At 46.8% G+C, this 17,367-nt stretch overlaps 1 protein-coding gene and 1 pseudogene across 1 annotated transcript; both read left to right on the plus strand.

Moving 5' to 3' along the window:
- The first annotated feature begins 1,958 nt into the window (after positions 1-1,958).
- On the plus strand, positions 1,959-14,357 carry nrg4 (neuregulin 4). The gene is made up of 5 exons (XM_088921606.1): positions 1,959-2,009; positions 9,756-9,847; positions 10,590-10,683; positions 11,921-12,073; positions 13,801-14,357. The coding sequence occupies exons 2-5, from the start codon at positions 9,835-9,837 to the stop codon at positions 13,868-13,870; spliced, it is 330 nt and encodes a 109-aa protein (XP_088777732.1). The 5' UTR covers positions 1,959-2,009; positions 9,756-9,834; the 3' UTR covers positions 13,871-14,357.
- LOC148831546 (uncharacterized) lies at positions 4,372-6,031 on the plus strand (annotated as a pseudogene).
- Positions 14,358-17,367: the final 3,010 nt, after the last annotated feature.

A 17,367-nucleotide genomic window follows, 5' to 3' on the forward strand; every position in this document is an offset into this window, starting at 1 on the left:
ATTCCAGGATCTGCTGTTAAGCACGTTTACTCCAATGACCACTTGAAAGACAGCATGTTTTTCCAACAAACAGTAGTGTTTTTGCATGATATGCCTTGTCAGTGTGAATTTTACATAGTTTCATTTTTATGCCGTCTGAATTAGTTTAGGAAAGTCCTTTTTTGGTACAACATTGTGCTGACTGCTATGGAAACACTCTTTCTTCTAACATTTTCTAACCGCTTTATCCAGCACAGGGTGGGGGGCAGCTGGAAGCTATCCCAGTAAGCAATGGGTGCAAGGCGGGATACCCCCTGGACAGCATGCCAGCCCATCGCAAAGCACATAAACGATCACATGACCGTTATCATATCGTGTGTCATGTATATTCATTGGAAATGAGTGTTCCAGTATAATAATTCATTTAGGAAAAACGTGAATGAAGCATTGATTTCAAGACTGTGGAGGGTCCTTGGATAAATTAAGCTTTCATATCTCCGTTGACATGATTTGCTGTTGTCTCGCTTCTTTGGAATATAAAAAAGCTTAGTTTCCTCATTTATAGGGGGTTCTTTGCATACATTATAGTCAGTGTTTTCACCAAAACATGACGGCAATATCATGAAGGGAAAAAAGGTGACCTTTCAGTCATGGGCGTGGGCAGGGGTAGCACAGGTACTGATGGGCATTCCTGAAGCTGTGTTGTCTCCATACACAGCTTTTGGGAAACATACTCAAATGTGGATACTCACAATGTTCTACTGTCTTCTAACAATCTTGGAACTTCACTATAGCAATAACAGTGTTTTCCGCCCATCAAGAAAAATGCTTCTCACAAACCTGTGGTATGCATTTCATTACGTTTCTGAAATTCCATCTTCTTTTAACTGCCCCATCATCTTCCGCCAAGAGACGTGCCTCAAGTGAAATAGAAACGACGGGTTCTCCTGCCATCCACGCATCGTGTTCTGGCCTGTTTTTATTGAGGTTTCGCTATGGGACGGCGGGGAGTTCCTATACCAGCGCGATCGCTTTCTTGCACTACACTTAGCGTCGATACCAGAACTGATTTTGGGGTCTTTGGGTCAGAGGCAGCACCTAAAGTTTGTGGTTGCGGGTGATGTACTGTACAGGTGTGATTTTGAAATCAATTCAGTAAGTTGTTTTAAAGATGTTCACAGAAATTATGATCGGATGACATTTTGCTAGGTGTTGCCTTTGCTTACGTTCTCACAGAGTCTGCTACCGCGTTTCTAAAAGCTATATATTTCTGTACCATGGCTCACAAACCTCAGAGTGATGAACGCAGGCCAGGGTGCCCCAGGGAAGACGTCTAAATAAGAGAAATGATGACGTACCATACATATAACCATAACTGTTGCAGTAAGCATTGTCTCAGAGGCATCAAGGTGGAGATTTAAAATCAAGTCCTATCTGTTTTAGTGATGATTTTCAATGTTACCGGAAGATTTGACAAATTTTACCAGAAGAAACCTGCAAGCAAAAGCCAGTAATAACAGAAAGCCAGAAAATGTTTATCTTCAGTCAGGTCTCTGTTTTCTTCCCAGCACTGGAGGAGAGTTTTTTTTGTTATCCTTTACTTCCAAGAATCTGAGTTATCGTGATGCCACCTGCCTTTTCTTTTGCAAATTTTTTAAAAATGCACTCAGAGAATGTATTACAGTAACTTCCTGTGTGCCACCATGAAAAGAAAACCATTTGATGACACTGTGATTAAGGTAGGTGTGTGTAATTAATAGCATGAAAATGCGTTTTTGTTTCCACTGTACGTACGTGCATGTTACTTGAACCCACGTTACTTGTGAGCTAATGTATTGGAACACATTTCCCCATTTGCGATGTGGACAAACGACAATCTTAACATTTTTAAGCCTTAGGTGATATACCCACGCCTTGCGTGACGTCATACCAAAATGTAAGTAGGATTGCCTGGACTTTTGAAAGCAGTCGGGCTGATACATTTTGACAAGTGTGCTAGACCTTACTTGGAATTAAGTCAAAAACTGTCAGTAAGTACTGAATTTTCTGTTTTCTGTTTTTTAGAAATGTTTTTACATTACTGTATGACAACTATTTTAAAAGCACCTTGTGTTAATCACTTAACACTACCGGGTAATTACAGATTTAAATGTCAGACATTTGGTAGGACCATTTCTCTTTTTCCATAAATACAGTAAGTACTTCACAAATTAATTTATTACAAATGTATTTTATCAATTTAAAATAATAAAAATGACGTTTTATAGGATGGCATAATCAGCTAAAGTAAAGGACAGTTATAGTGTCGGTTTTAAGAATAAAAAAAATGCAGAAGACTTATTTGTCAAATTAATTCACAAGACGGTCGCGTTCTTTTAAAGAATAATCACAATCCTCAGAAAGCATTGACATCAGGACATTGGTTACCATCTTTGAACTATGCGAGAAAACCAGAAATGAAGCCAGTTCATTTATCTGTAGCGTTAACGTAAAAGCTGAACGATTCGATTCCAGGTTTGTCACAACCTGGCTGAAAAGCTCAAGCGCCCCGCTGCCCATATTAATTGGACCAGTGTGGCGCATTGACATCTCTATCAGCACCGTGTATCTTCTTGTAAGTAAAGAATTGAGATTTAGCCAATAAAAGGTGATAGCGAAACTCTTAACTGATATGATCTTCTAATCTCTCAGGTTAGAGTGCTCCTACAACCGCAGTCGATGTAACCATTAATTTTCTATTGATGCGTGAACTACTTTTCTCACAACCAAACATTTTCGTTATAAAAACCCTTTTAAACGCCGTTTTTTTCCGTCTCTGTCTTCTACAGAGCGTTCAGACTGTTTACGTTGTTTTTATAATACTGTAGCGTTGCAGGTTCTTTTCAGAACTAAAGAACAGTGGAGACGCGATTAACCAGCCAAAACACTGACTTTATTTGACAACCACACAAAAACCAAACACAGGATCTACACACACATGAGGAGACTGACGGAACACGTACACATATTTAGGGTGGTAATTACCTAACAACACACTACACTTTTACAGGACTACACAGGGCACTCGAATTACTAGGACATTATTTACACAGGTAGGGTCAGCCGCTGGTCATCGTGCTGACCCTCATACTCTCCCTGGCTACCACTCCCAGCATGCCCCGCGGTACTACGAGCGCCTAGGGGCGCTTCCTCCTCACCACCAGGCGAGGGCGTTACACTGCCCCCACCTGAAGCGTCTGGCGTCTCGCCGACGTCGAACACCCCCCTCAGGCTGTACTCGTATTCGGCCAGCTGCTGCGGAACCCTGCGTGAGCGGCCGCTGCGCCGCGGTGACGGCTGGCGACCCACGGACGCCCCACTATCGGCCGGCTCCAGCCCCGGCTGCTCCTCCAGAGCCTCCCCACACGGCTCCTCCTCCCGGGCCCGGTAGGGGGCCAGGCGGTCTCGGTGCAGGACCACCACTCTCCCCCGTGTTCGCAACCGGACACGGTAGCAGACCTCGCCCACCACCCCGAGTACCTCAGCGGGCCCCTCCCACGACGGCGCCAGCTTAGGGCTGAGGCCTTTGCGGCGCCGCGGGTTGTACACCCAAACCGAGTCCCCGGGCTGGAAGGCAGGCCCCCTGCAGCGCAGGTCGTAGTACCGCTTCTGCCGGACCCCCGCCTGTGTCAGGTGGGTCCGTGCAAAGCTGTGCACCCGCTGCATCCGCTGCCGCAGGTCCCACTCGTAGTCCGGTCCAGCCGGCGGTGCCGACCCGTCTCCGGGCGGCGGGCCGAAGACCAGGTCCACCGGTGTTCGCATTTCCCGGCCCAGCATGAGCGAGGCCGGGGTGCACCCGGTGGATTCCTGGACCGCGGTCCTGTACGCCCAGAGCGCAAGGGGGAGGTGGCGGTCCCAGTCCCGTTGGTGCCGGGACACCAGGGTGGCCAGCTGGGTGGCGAGCGTCCGATTAAACCGCTCCACCAACCCGTCGCTCTGGGGATGCAGCGGTGTGGTCCGCGTCTTAGTGATCCCCAGGCGCTGGCACACTCTGGCGAAGACCTGGGACTCGAAGTTACGCCCCTGGTCACTGTGTAACTCCTCCGGCACCCCCAGCCTGACAAACATCCCCTCCAGCAGTGCATCGGCCACCGTGGGGGCACTCTGGTCCGGGAGGGCGTAGGCCTCCGGCCACTTCGTAAAATAATCCATGGCCACCAAGACGTAGCGGTTCCCGGCCTCAGTGCGCGGAAACGGGCCCAAAACGTCCACTCCCACCCGCTCCATAGGAGCCCCCACCTAGTGTTGTTGGAGGGGGGCCCGGGAGCGCTCGGGGGGGCCCTTCTGTGCCACGCACACCGCACACGTTCGGCAGTACCGCTCCACGTCCCGGTGGCAAAGACCCCAATAAAAATGGCCTCGGAGACGCTGCAGGGTTTTTTTACCGCCGAAGTGCCCCACGCCCGGCTGGCCGTGCACCGCTCGGAGCACCGCCCCGCGGAGCGACCGAGGCACCACCAGCTGCCACCGTACCTCGCCACTGGAGGGTACCCGCCACCCCCGGCGCAGCACCCCGTCCTTTACCTCCAAGGCCTCCCACAGGGCGCAGAGGGCCTTGACGGACTTTGGGTGCGGGGCGAGCTCCTCTCGCGTAGGCCGCACTCCTGCTGCCCTCCAGCGGAGCACCGGCCCCACGTCAGGATCAGCTGCCTGACGCTGCGCCAGGTCTGGCAGGCCCACCCCCAGCGGCCCCTCCCGGGCCGTGGCCGCGGTGCTCACCCCCGCCACGGGGCGGACAGCCCCCTCACGCTGCTCCCGCCGGGCGCAGTGGTGGCAGTCCGCGGCCTCGCAGGGGCGCCGCGAGAGAGCGTCGGCATTGAGATGGCGAGACCCCGCACGGTGCACGACAGTGAAGTCGTACTCCTGCAGGATCTCTATCCATCGCGCCATCTGCCCCTCCGGCTCCTTAAAGTGGAGCAGCCAGGTGAGGGACGCATGGTCGGTCCTCAGCCGGAACCGGGTCCCGAACAGGTACGGCCTGAAGTGGTGGACCGCCGCCATCACCGCTAGCAGCTCGCGACGGGTCACGCAGTAGTTCCGCTCAGGCCTAGTCAAAGCCCGACTATAGTAGGCCACTACGCGCTCCCCATCCGGCCCCTCCTGCGCCAACACCGCGCCCACCCCCGAGTCACTCGCGTCGGTATCGAGAACATACGGCAACCGCGGGTCGGGGTAGGCCAGCACGGGGGCCCCCACCAGAGCTTCACGCAACCGGCCGAAGGCAGTCTCACAGCCCGAATCCCAGTCAAAACGGCGGCCCTTGTCGGTGAGGCGGTGCAGCGGGGCAGCGATGCTGGCAAAATCCCGGACGAACCTCCGGTAGTATGAGGCCAACCCCAGAAAGCTGCGCAGCTCCGCGACGGTGCGTGGAGTCGGCCAGCCCCTCACTGCGGCGACCTTACCTGGGTCCGTAGCCACCCCTCGCGGTCCAACAACATGTCCCAGGAAGGTCACCTCCCGCCGCAGGAGCTCGCACTTGCGGGGGTTGAGCCTCAGGCCAGCACGGCGGATGCAGGCCAGCACCGCCTGGAGGTTCGTCAAGGCCTGATCGAAACTCCGGGCATGGACCAGCAGATCGTCCAGATACAACACACACTGGTTCCGCGGGACCGATGCCAGCACCCTCTCCATCAGCCTCTCGAACGTCGCCGGGGCATTGCACAGGCCAAAAGGCATGACAGTAAACTGCCAGAGGCCCTGGCCGATGGAAAAGGCCGTCTTCGGGCGAGCATCGGGAGCAAGCGGTACCTGCCAGTAGCCGCAGCGGAGGTCCAGGGAGCTGAACCAGGTCGACCCGGTGATGTAGTCCAGGGCGTCATCTATCCTCGGCAGGGGGTAGGAATCTTTCCGGGTGACCTCGTTCAGCTTGCGATAGTTGACGCAGAACCTCCACGAGCCGTCTTTTTTTTTGACCAGTACGGCTGGCGCCGACCACGGGCTCGCGGAGGGCTCAATCACCCCCGCTGCGGCCATCTCCCGGATCTTTTCCTCGGCGGCGGTCCGCTTGGCATGAATCATGCGTCCCGGTGGGATGCGGATGGGCCGAGCGTCGCCGGTGTTGATCTCGTGTTGGACCAGGGCAGTGCGGGTGCAGTCCTCATCTCTCGCCGCAAAGAGGTCTTCGTTCTGGGCGAGTAGCTCCTGGAGCCGCTGCCGCTGGTCCTGATCGAGGCCTTCGCAGCTCCGCTGGAAGAGGTCCTCCACGGCGCGCCTCGCTTCCACGCAACGCTCGGCCCCCGCCGCCGCCGCCTTGTCTGGCCCCTCGGCTGACTCGGGAGCAGGATCCGGCACGCTCGCTCCCCGGCTCACAGGCCTGGTCTGCCCCGGCGACTGACGCCGCCGCCGCCGCCGCCGCCTCTTGTTCCCCCGGCTCCGGCAAGCCCGCGTCTCTCGGCCTTCGCCGGGCCTGCCCTCCACCAGGTGCAGTCGCTCCCCCTGCCACACCAACTCCTGCCGGTCCAAGTCCAAACTGGCCCCCACTCGCTGCAGCAGGTCCAGCCCCAGAATGCAGTCCTCCTGGATGGGTGCGAGGTAGCAGGGGTGGCGCACCGTCGCTGCACCCAGACGGAAGGCAAGCACCTGTTTCCCCCGGACTGCAGCGAGCTGTCCCGTCACAGTCCTTAGCCGCAGGCTGGAGGCCTCCCATCCTGGGGGGTTGGTGCCCTCGGTGTCGGGGAGGACGCCCGGTCGGAGTAGGGTCACCGAAGAACCGGTGTCGAGTAGGGCCAGGCAGGGTTGGTCCTCGATTCGGCATTGGAGGTACAGGCCTCGGCTACAGCCGACTCGCCCCACGGTGGCGTGAGGGGCACCGGTTTTTACAGCGCTCTCCGGAGCGGGGGTTGAGGTGTTCAAGGGCGGCCTTCCCCGCGCTGAGCCGCCCCGTTCCCGTTTCCCGACGCCGATCGGGGAGGACGAGGCTCGGGTGCCCGGCAGAACCGGGCTCGGTGTCCTCTTCTTCCCGCAGCGGTCGCAAATCAGCGTGCGGGGCTGTTCCGCGGGGGTCGCTGCCCGGGCTGGCTCCTCTTCCCCCTCGCTGGATTCCTCCGTCGCCGTCTCGGTCAGCCGGCAGGGCGCACTGCGTCTGCTGGCGCTTCCAGTCACCCCGAACACGGTCTCAGCCCGTGTAGCAAGGGCCAAGGCCTGCTCCAGCGATGTTGGCGCGGCCAGCTGCACGTGGCGCCGCAGCTCCTCTGGCGAGAGGGCCTTGAGAAAGGCCTGGAGAGCCATCTCCCGCTGCGCCTCCCGGGGGAAAGTTGGGTATCCTCGGCGGGCAAGGAACATGACATCCGCGGCGACCGGGCCCAGTCGCTCCCCTGGTCGGCGCCGCCGCAGGGCCAGCCTCTCCCGCATCAAGTCCGGCGCCTCCTCTACACCGAAGCGCAGCTGGAGGGCTGCCGCCAGCGCCGCGTAGTCGCCTCTGTCTTCCTCCGGGACGTCCAGGAGCACCTGGCAGGCCGCTCCTTCCAGCGCCGCCGCCAGGTGGCCGGCCATCTCCGCCCGGCTCCAGCCATTCGTCCGGGCCGCGAGCTGGAACTGCGCCTCATAGGTTTCCCAAGGCGCTTCACCATCGTAGCGACCTGGTCGCACCCGCGCCGATGGGTGTGGGAATCGCTGATCGGCTCCGGCAGGGAGGGCATCTTCTCTCCGGGGCAGCCGCCCCAATTCTACTGGCGGGGCCACTACTGGGTAGCCCTGGTAAGGGCTGTGGCCACCTGTCGCACCCAGGAGTTGCTCAGGCTCCCTATGAGTGCTGCCGATGGGTTCTGCGTCTGTCAGCGTCAGCCGGCGCTTAACAGAGTCGGATAATGTCTGCCACGAGTTGCTCATTCTGCCCGCTTCTGACACCAATGTAGCGTTGCAGGTTCTTTTCAGAACTAAAGAACAGTGGAGACGCGATTAACCAGCCAAAACACTGACTTTATTTGACAACCACACAAAAACCAAACACAGGATCTACACACACATGAGGAGACTGACGGAACACGTACACATATTTAGGGTGGTAATTACCTAACAACACACTACACTTTTACAGAACTACACAGGGCACTCGAATTACTAGGACATTATTTACACAGGTAGGGTCAGCCGCTGGTCATCGTGCTGACCCTCATACTCTCCCTGGCTACCACTCCCAGCATGCCCCGCGGTACTACGAGCGCCTAGGGGCGCTTCCTCCTCACCACCAGGCGAGGGCGTTACAATACGTTATTTGTTACGTGCTGCTCGCTGTGCTACAGCACGTCCTGTCATTTCGAAGGAACAAGTTAACGCTGATTTATCTGGAAGCTTATCTAATGGTGTCAAGATGATGCAATACAGTTTCAGTTCAATATATGTGCACTAACTCACTCTATACAGCAGAAACGTGAGAGAGAAGGTCACTGCCTGGCTTATATTACACCATACATCTTAGTTTACACTGTAAGAGAAAATCTGGAGTGCAGAATGAATTAAAATGGAAGGAACGCTCAAAAGACTTCTATAACCACATTCAGTAAAAACAATAATCGATTGCATTCCTACTGCTCATTTTCATTTCGAAGGATCCCAGAATGTTTTACACGTAGGAAGGGACCCTTTTCATTGCCCAGTGAAGTGCACCAACCGCCATGATGTACCTACCTGCAGACTCAAACCGCAGACGACTGGGCAGGGAAGTGAGAAATGACCTCATCAGCTGAAATAAGGGAGGATAACAGAAAGGCCACATTATGCAAGCCCAAGTTAGCCAGGACAGTGGGTCTAATACACCAATTCTTACAAGCAAGTTACTGGACTTTGCGAACCGTAATGAAGTCAGGAGTTTGGTGTGATATCTCGCCCAAGGAACACCACCTCACACAGGACAGAAGGTTGCCAGCATACTGGGGCACCAGTTTGTAAGTTCAGGTTCAGAGGGAAGAGCTCCAGCTACAGGTCCACCAGCACCTCTTACACCAGAAACCAGGTTGTGCTTAGAGGTCTCCCATCTGGGTACTGATCAGGGCCAGCCTGCTTTAACACATGAGATCTGACAAGATCAGAATGCACAGTCTTGAGCTATTCAGAAGTCATGAAACGATCAGATGTCTTTTGGCATCTGATGTCTCATGAGGTTTAATTACAGCTCGCATGTGGATTACCTGAAATACAATGTCTGTGTAAGATGAGAATTTAATACTAAAGTAGTGTAATCCCTATTCACAAAGGAGTGTATGTGTTTGTTTTTGTCAGACTTGAAGATAAGCCTTAGGTTTCTGCTTGGCTATATTATTCTGAAGGAACACAACCACTCTCTAATAACAAAAGGTCAAAGTCCTGTACTCCATGGGCAATCAGAATCATAAAATTAGAACTTGCCATTCACCCTGGGATAAGACTCCTTCTATCAACCTAATTAGTGGTATGGAATATTATTAGATATTGAAAAACACAAACCACTTTAATTGCAGCGGTTTCTAAGCATCTAGTAGAACTTAGAAACATTCTATAATGGAATGATGATTAGTGCATGTTCTGAAGGGTGATTAAGGGGACCAGATATTAAGGCAAGTTTCCATTTGAGGTTTGTACATATTCCCAATTAAAATACTGTACATCATCATATAATTATCCGGAAATAATACTACAAAAATACTACATTTCCAATGTAAAACCAGAAGACACGATTGAAATGAAAGGACACAGTAAAAAAACAAAACATGACACTTACGTTTTGGCACCATTCATTTGAAATGTTTATGCTTATTTTTCAGGAGGGAAACCAATTATTATTCACCTCAGAATTTCATCTTCTGAAACAACATATACACCAGTAGAAAAGAATCTGGACACATGATGACAGCAGGTAAAAATCATGGCTCCTTATGGCCATAATAATTTTACAATAATGTTGTAAAACTGAAGGCAAGACTTACCCTGTGCTGGTGAACAGACGCTGTTACTTGTCCTTTGGCACTACTCTAAAACGTGCCATGAGATTAAAGGTAAACATACAGTACCTGAAGGAATGGGCAGTGTATACAGGATTGAACAAGAGACTGGTTCTTTAAAAACACCCTGCATGTAGCTGGATTTTTTTTCTGGTGTTGTTTAGATGTTAAATCAGCATACAGTAGCTAACTTTTTATTTTTGTTAATGACCAGAACAATGAAGAACTGCCTGCGTTGTGTTCTGGTCAGTTCCAATACTGGGGTAAAGAAGGGGTTCCCTGTGATGAGAATTACATACAAATTACACCAAAAACTCCTTTAGGGAGTTCAAGAACCCCTCCCAACAGGGATCAATTTTTTAAATGGAAAGAACTAAAGAAATTTCTCATTTCCAATATATGCCCCATGTATTTTAAAAAACAACTAAAGTACTGATTGACTGTCTTTATACGTCCCTGTATGGCCTGATTCTGCCCTTGCACAGTTCTGGCAGGATGGATCCCTTGCCACACTCCTGGTGTCTGTTTGAATTGCCTATCCCAGCTGGCGTATAGAGGGGAAGAAAGACTGTATTTTTACGGGACACTATACAGAAGGCCAGGCTTCTTCTTAATGATGGGTATAAATACTATATAAAACGTTACTGTATTCTGCAGAGCATGGAGAGCCATGTGAGGAATCTGAAGCATCCTACTGCTTTAATGGAGGACTATGTTACAGGATCCTCTCTATTTCTACCCCATCTTGTGTGTAAGTCACAATTTTCAATAAGCTATGCGCTTACACTGAGAACTATGTTTGACATGGTACTTGCGCAATGGCTCATATAAAAAATGTGCATTGTATTAGCTTGTGTTATTAGACAATTGCTATCATTAGAAATTCTGCTTCTGCCATGCCCTCTGAATGCTTTGTCCCACAGCTGATGAATGCTGATGTTTCTAATCTTCTACACTAAACGTTTGCAAAAGAATAGCTAATTCAATCGCAAAGATGAAAACTCATCCTCTCGTTTCCAAATCCATGCCTCTTTTTCATCTGATAGCACCACATAGTTGAGGAGCATGGTAGCAAATCACTTATATTTTAATTTTAACACTCACTTTTGTGTTATTCAGAAAATTACAATCGAACAATTTTATGCTTCATCTTTTAAATGTGGCAAATTGCTGCTTTGAAAAAAAAACGTGCATCTAACACAATTAGCCCTCAGATCAAACTGAGGTGCCTTCATTTTTATCACATGAAAAAGCCTTATTCATGCTTCCTTACAATTTCCAGAATCGTAAGAAAGACACAAAAAGTTTGGAGAATGAGAATAGCAATAATAATAAGGACCAGGAGGGCACGCATTATTGAGCCAGTGTCTGAGTGCAGGAATCACTCAAGAAGCAGTGTAAGAGGCTTTAGAACACAGTCACTCAGACAAAATAGCCCAAAGATCTACACTGACTTGGAGGGCTTCCATGTTAAAACTGACCCCTCCATGGTTGGGGTCATGATGTCACTCTCTAGCAAGTATTTGTTTTTCAAAAAAAGTGTCCAAACCAGAACTAAAAACCCAACAAATAAGATGAGACAGATGGCTCCGTCTTTTCTTTTAAAAGCCCTCCAAGTCAGTGTAGCTCTTTGGGCTATTTTTCCATTCATCTTTTCTAATGATTCAAAAAGGCCCAACAAATAAAAATGAACACCAAAAGGGTTGGTGGGTCAGATGACGTGGCTTTTAATACATTGATAGAAAGTCATAAATTAATGTATCTGTGGTACTTCTCCTTACAGCTTCAAAGTCTTCAAGTTAGAGCACGTTAAACTTCTTTTTAGTTCAATGAACTTGAACCTGAACTTTATTGCCATCTGTAGCCGGTACATGTACTGGTACAATGGAATTCTTACTTACAGAAGAATTGAGTAAGAATCATTTTCCTTATCTGGGAATGATCCTTTATTTGGATGTGCGGTATCTAAATCCTATCTTCTCTAACAGCTGCAAGGAAAACTACAAAGGCAGCAGATGCGAACAGTTCCAGCTGCCGAGCAGCTCCATCGATGCCAGTGAGAAAGGGATGCTAGCAGCTGTGGCAATTCTTCTGCTCCTCATTCTTGTGGCTCTCGCTGCTGTGATCTACTGCTCTTGGAAGTAAGTAAAAGCCTGACTCCTCACTTTAATTGATGCCACCTCTTTTCTCACCACTGCAAACCTTTTGATGGACAGTTATACTTTATGGGCAACTATACTGTTAGCATCTTAACTTTGACTGCGCAATGTTTTTGGCTGGTCTCTGGGCTTCTTCTTGGAAAGCTATCATTAATCAAGCTTGCCTTTGGTGCACAATGTATTTTAGGCACGGTAAGCTAGGGGTCTCATAAAAGTAGTGTATTTACTTGACATTCTTCTGGAAGTTTGCTTTCCAGTTTCCACTAAGAGATGCAAGGTGGTAGAAAAGATAGTTTAGTCGGAACACAATTACACAGTTTGATACTCTTAACTTCAAGAGAAAAGAAAGCTGCTGACTTGAGGTGTGTATATATTAAATTATCTGAGTTTAATAATACAGACCATTAAAGATCCACTGACATGAGAATGGAGCAAACATCACCATACAGTATAGCCTATTAAACAGGCTGCCAAGCTCAGGCAGAGATCGGTGTAGATCTGTTACAGATAAAATAATGTAGTATTGTAAACATATTCCAACCCATTTTCTTTCACATGTGTTGAACAGCTTAAAATGAACTGAACTTTTGAATTTTTCTAGGTCCAAATTGACCAATTAACAAACTAAAAATAGTATTGCTTACATACCTCAAACAGACTGAAAATACTAATAAAAATGTATTGTTTCTCTAACTCAACCTGCAATTATTAATTAGATGTATCTTATCTATGTCATAAATTAATACAAAATGAAGTCCTGAAGCCTGACAGAACAGTGTACATAAAATGCCACAGAAATATACTTTTAAACGAAACTGGGAGTCTTTCAGCACCTGCAGTTTAGTCTGACATTTATCGCTCAGCTCACTGCTTTTGAAATGTAATGAAACCTTGAGATAGATAATATCTACACTATACAGAATAAAAACCCACTCACCTACAAGATACAAAAATGGCATTTTTAGCAAGCTTTCACAAAATATCGGAAGCAGTCAGCACAAAATCTACCAGCTGCCTGCAGTTCAGTGAGAAGGGGGAATCAGCGTAATTATGGACAATTATTCTCCAGGTGTCAGCAGTGACAGGCAGAGGAGTTCCTAAACTATTATTGCTAAGTTAATTAAAAAAGGCGGCTCTGGTGGTATATGAACTCTTATGAAATACTACAGTTCAATGTGTAAAAGTGGAGGCAGCCAGTTCAAATTAGACTCTAAATTTAATTTCCTTACATAGAAGAAAAGTGCAACAGCTGACTCTTAAGCCCCTCCGACCTTCTGAGATCACAATTTCTTTTACGTTAAGATAAGGCCTCCCTGCTTATAGCCAGGAGGGCATGGCGAACATATGGGACAAAGCCCATGAATGTTTTATTGAACAAAATAATAAAGAAAACATAAGGTACAGGTTTGAATTAACAATGACCCATGACCTGAAACAGCAGGTCACCAAATCTCTCAAGAAACATTCATAGATAAGGTTGTAAAACCAGGTTCTTCAAAATCCTCCAAATGAATAATGTTTTAAACTGCCAACAAGAAAACGCTGTGACAAACATTTGGGCCGAAAAGTGCTATATAAATGGCATTAATTTGGATCCGAATACCTTCGGTCTAATTTTTCACTGGCCGCTGGTGTTAGATTGGTCACACTGTCAGGATGACCAGGACCAGTGAATTTCGGATTCAGAGGTATCATTGGGTGTCTTTCAGAATCCGGAGAAGGAAAGAAGAAAGCAGGACCGCAAGGAGTGATGGACTGATAAACGCCAACAGAGTGTGAACATGAAATCCGGGAATCGCAGGAGACGTTAAATTATTTTTTTACATTTTTAAAACAAGACCACGGTACTGTAGACCAATGCACGTGGGTATTCCCATCACTATGAAACACTAACACCTTCCCGAGGTCAGGGAATAACTACAGTGGAACCCTGTTTTCCCAGCAGGGAGTCAGTGTCTGGGCTCAGACTGCACAGTACACCCTTTGGGACTAAGCTCTGTTTATCGCTATTTTGTTGCCTTCAGCAATTCCATTATTGGGAATTTGTGTTAAATACACTTTTAATCATAAAACTGCCCTCCTTTGTGATGGCAATAAAAAAATTATAATATTCGAGTGTTCAAAAGTACATAAAAAAACACGCAGACAGCAGCTATTGAAGTCTTCTAAAAAGTAACTTAGGTATGTCATTGTTTCACACCCACTGAAAAATCTATTTATACATTTTTAGTACTATTTATATGTTTAATTTGTAAAATAAAATCTGAAGCCGCAAGTCTGAAATTCCGTTAATTATTCATCATTTGACAAAACTCATCTATACACTGGAAGGGATCAGTCATGTATCATCTCTATTTTTTATGTTACTGTAAAAACATGAATTCAAGAGCTAAATATTTAATAATGGATTTTGCATATTTATTGAAATATTTAGGGCCTTCCCAAAATCCCTGGATACGTATTCAGGGACTTTATGAAATCCCAGTCATATCAGCTTGAGTTCTGGCAATTATTTCATCCAAATGGCAAAATACTGCAAAGGAACCATCAGCCGGGAACTGAAACAAGAAAAGTTACAAACCAGAAGAAGGCACTCAGTCCATCTAGCCTGTTGTGTTTGGTACTTTTTTTGGTACTTCTTTTTGAAAGAAGCCAGGGTATTGCCGTCCACAACATGGCTAAGGTAGCTGACCCTTTCCGCTCTGTCTAAAGAAGATGGAACAGAATGCGTTCCAAGAAAGTGCTGGTTCTGTTGCCTTATCTTCCTATCGTGAGAGACTCAGCAGTTTCTCATTTGCCGACTTCTTTCCACAGCAACCACAGTAAAACCTGTTCATTGCTGGGTTACAGAAAAAAAGAGAAAAAACAGTAAACCTCTCATTTTAAAATTCAATTGCTATTTTATGCGCTACCTGCAGCACCATAGTTGCCCTGCAACTATGCCTAAAGGTATTTTAAAAAAAGTTTTCAGGCAGTGATATTAAAAATGACTTGGCAATAGCTGTTGATAGGATTGTGTTCACTGTACTGGAAATCCTTTCCTTTAAAATAAAATTACATTAAACAAATTTGGAAATGGTGGTACTAACCATGGCAAACTATTAAACTTCTGGGACTGTCACCTGCATGTGGAATTAGACTTAACTTCATATATATATATAACATATGTACTGTAACACAGCACAGCATAAGGAAAACTGAATGTTTCTTACTTAAGTTAAAAGGGAAATGATGAACTTGTTGCTTCTCCAGTAATGGCAGACAAGGCAGCTGAAAACAGTGCATCAGTTTAGTTGTATTTCTGCATTCAAGGTACTTGAAATATCTCAGTGTTTCGACTACGAGGCTTGAGCTGTGAGTGAATTTGTGAAAATGAAATGAAGATGACATGACAAAGCCTTTACTTTTTGCGAGTTTCCCTTTGAGACTGTATATAAAAGATCACTAAACATTTTATCCAATTTTCCATTATTATCACCCATTATTCCATGGATGAATCCTACTTTTATGTAATATGAACATCACTTGACTAAAAAGAAATTTGTTATGAGTTAAAACACATTATTTTTAGAATAGGACACTGCTTTTTTTAATTTAAGTGACAGTTGTTAGGACTGTTTGACATTGAATGATATTAGACTTATTGCGTTTTGCTAATAAATTTTAATTTGACCATCTGTATTATATTTACAATATGTTCTTGTGATTGCACTGCAGATGTCCCGAAAGACAGTCACTGCATAGAGCAGTCACTCAGTTTTTAACTAAAATGTTTCTGCTCAAACAAACAGGCCTTCTCTTACATTTTTATTGATAGGACATAAAATGTGAAATTCAAAATTAAAGCTATTATTGCATAAAATAAAACAAACCATTGGTTCCCTGATCCTTTGAGTTCACAAACAGCCAAATCAAGAGGCATTATGTGTGACCTTATAATGATCAATTTCTAACTTAAAGGAAATAATGAACTTGTTCAATTGATCAAAACTCATGGGTTCCAAGTCTTCACAAACTGATGTTATAAGCGTGATTTATACTGCTAAGGGTGATCTAAGACCTGCTGGATGTAGCTCTCAAGGACCAGGGTTAAAGTTATAGTTCAATGTCTCGACTGGCATTACAGAATTATTTTTGGCCCAGATTAAAATAAAGTTCACACTCGGAAGGAATAGTTCGTGAAGAACTAGTCAGTTGATGAGAGCTTCTACCCACCTCACCCATGCTGCTTTGGCAAAAAAAAGCTCAAGAGTTATACCTAGTTTCTGAAAATTAATAATTCCACTTCAGAATACAAAAATACAATCTCCAACAAAGCAAATATTTGCTTTAGCAGCAGTAATAGTATTGTCTCTTTAAAGAGTAAATTGAATGGGTTGATCAGTGAAGAGTGCAGTCACTCCTGTAGGAAGACAGCTATTTATTCTGTTCTTTGTCCTGTGTGTCAGGAAAGCCACATGGCTAACTAGGCATGACTGATATAAGTTGAGGTTACAACTGTGTCCCCTGCCTGTGCAAAGCCCCAATCAAGTTCCCAGAGACACAGGAAGAACTGCAGTCACCGGCCCGTCACAGGGAAAGACACATAGACAGAACAAGGGCATCAGTATTGATTACAGTACATCAAGACGAGCACCACAGAACTTGTGCTGGCTGGGACAGAAATAAAATAATACGGTGATCTGTTTGGTCACACTATTTTACCCAACAAGAATGAAGCGACCTCTCTCTCACTAATGCACTGGAGGCCAGACCCAGCAATAACCCTGTGGTTCAAAATCCTGAGGTCTTCTTAAAGGATATGGGCTTTAGTAAAGCAAATCCACACACAGCTGATCAAACTGTTTTCTGGCCAGATGCAAACTCTGTTGCTTTACATTTCAAAATTTACCACAAGCCACTGAATTTCAGAAAAAAAATTAGAGCAAACAGGATTCTATAACCCAAAAATCTAAAAAAAATTCTTGAATGTATGTTTGCCAAAAAGTATTAAAAAACTCTTCTTACATGAGCTGAATAACCATTTCACATGCAGCTTTGTGAATATCTCATCTTCTAAATGCAACACAAAAACACAGGACTATGCCTCCCCACCACCACCAATTTCTAAAAAATTTCTCATTCTGAAAAGAAAAAAAGGCCCTAAACCATTTCCTTACTGTATTTCTGGATCATTTTAAAAATATGGCAATATATTTTCCTATTAAAAACACTGAACTTCCCTCAGCCTGCTTCATTCAAATCAGAGCCTGTTGCCAACAGATGAGTCGATCAGC

Source organism: Atractosteus spatula, chromosome 7 (assembly GCF_055471065.1).
Source record: "Atractosteus spatula isolate fAtrSpa1 chromosome 7, fAtrSpa1.hap1, whole genome shotgun sequence".
Lineage (NCBI taxonomy): Eukaryota > Metazoa > Chordata > Actinopteri > Semionotiformes > Lepisosteidae > Atractosteus > Atractosteus spatula.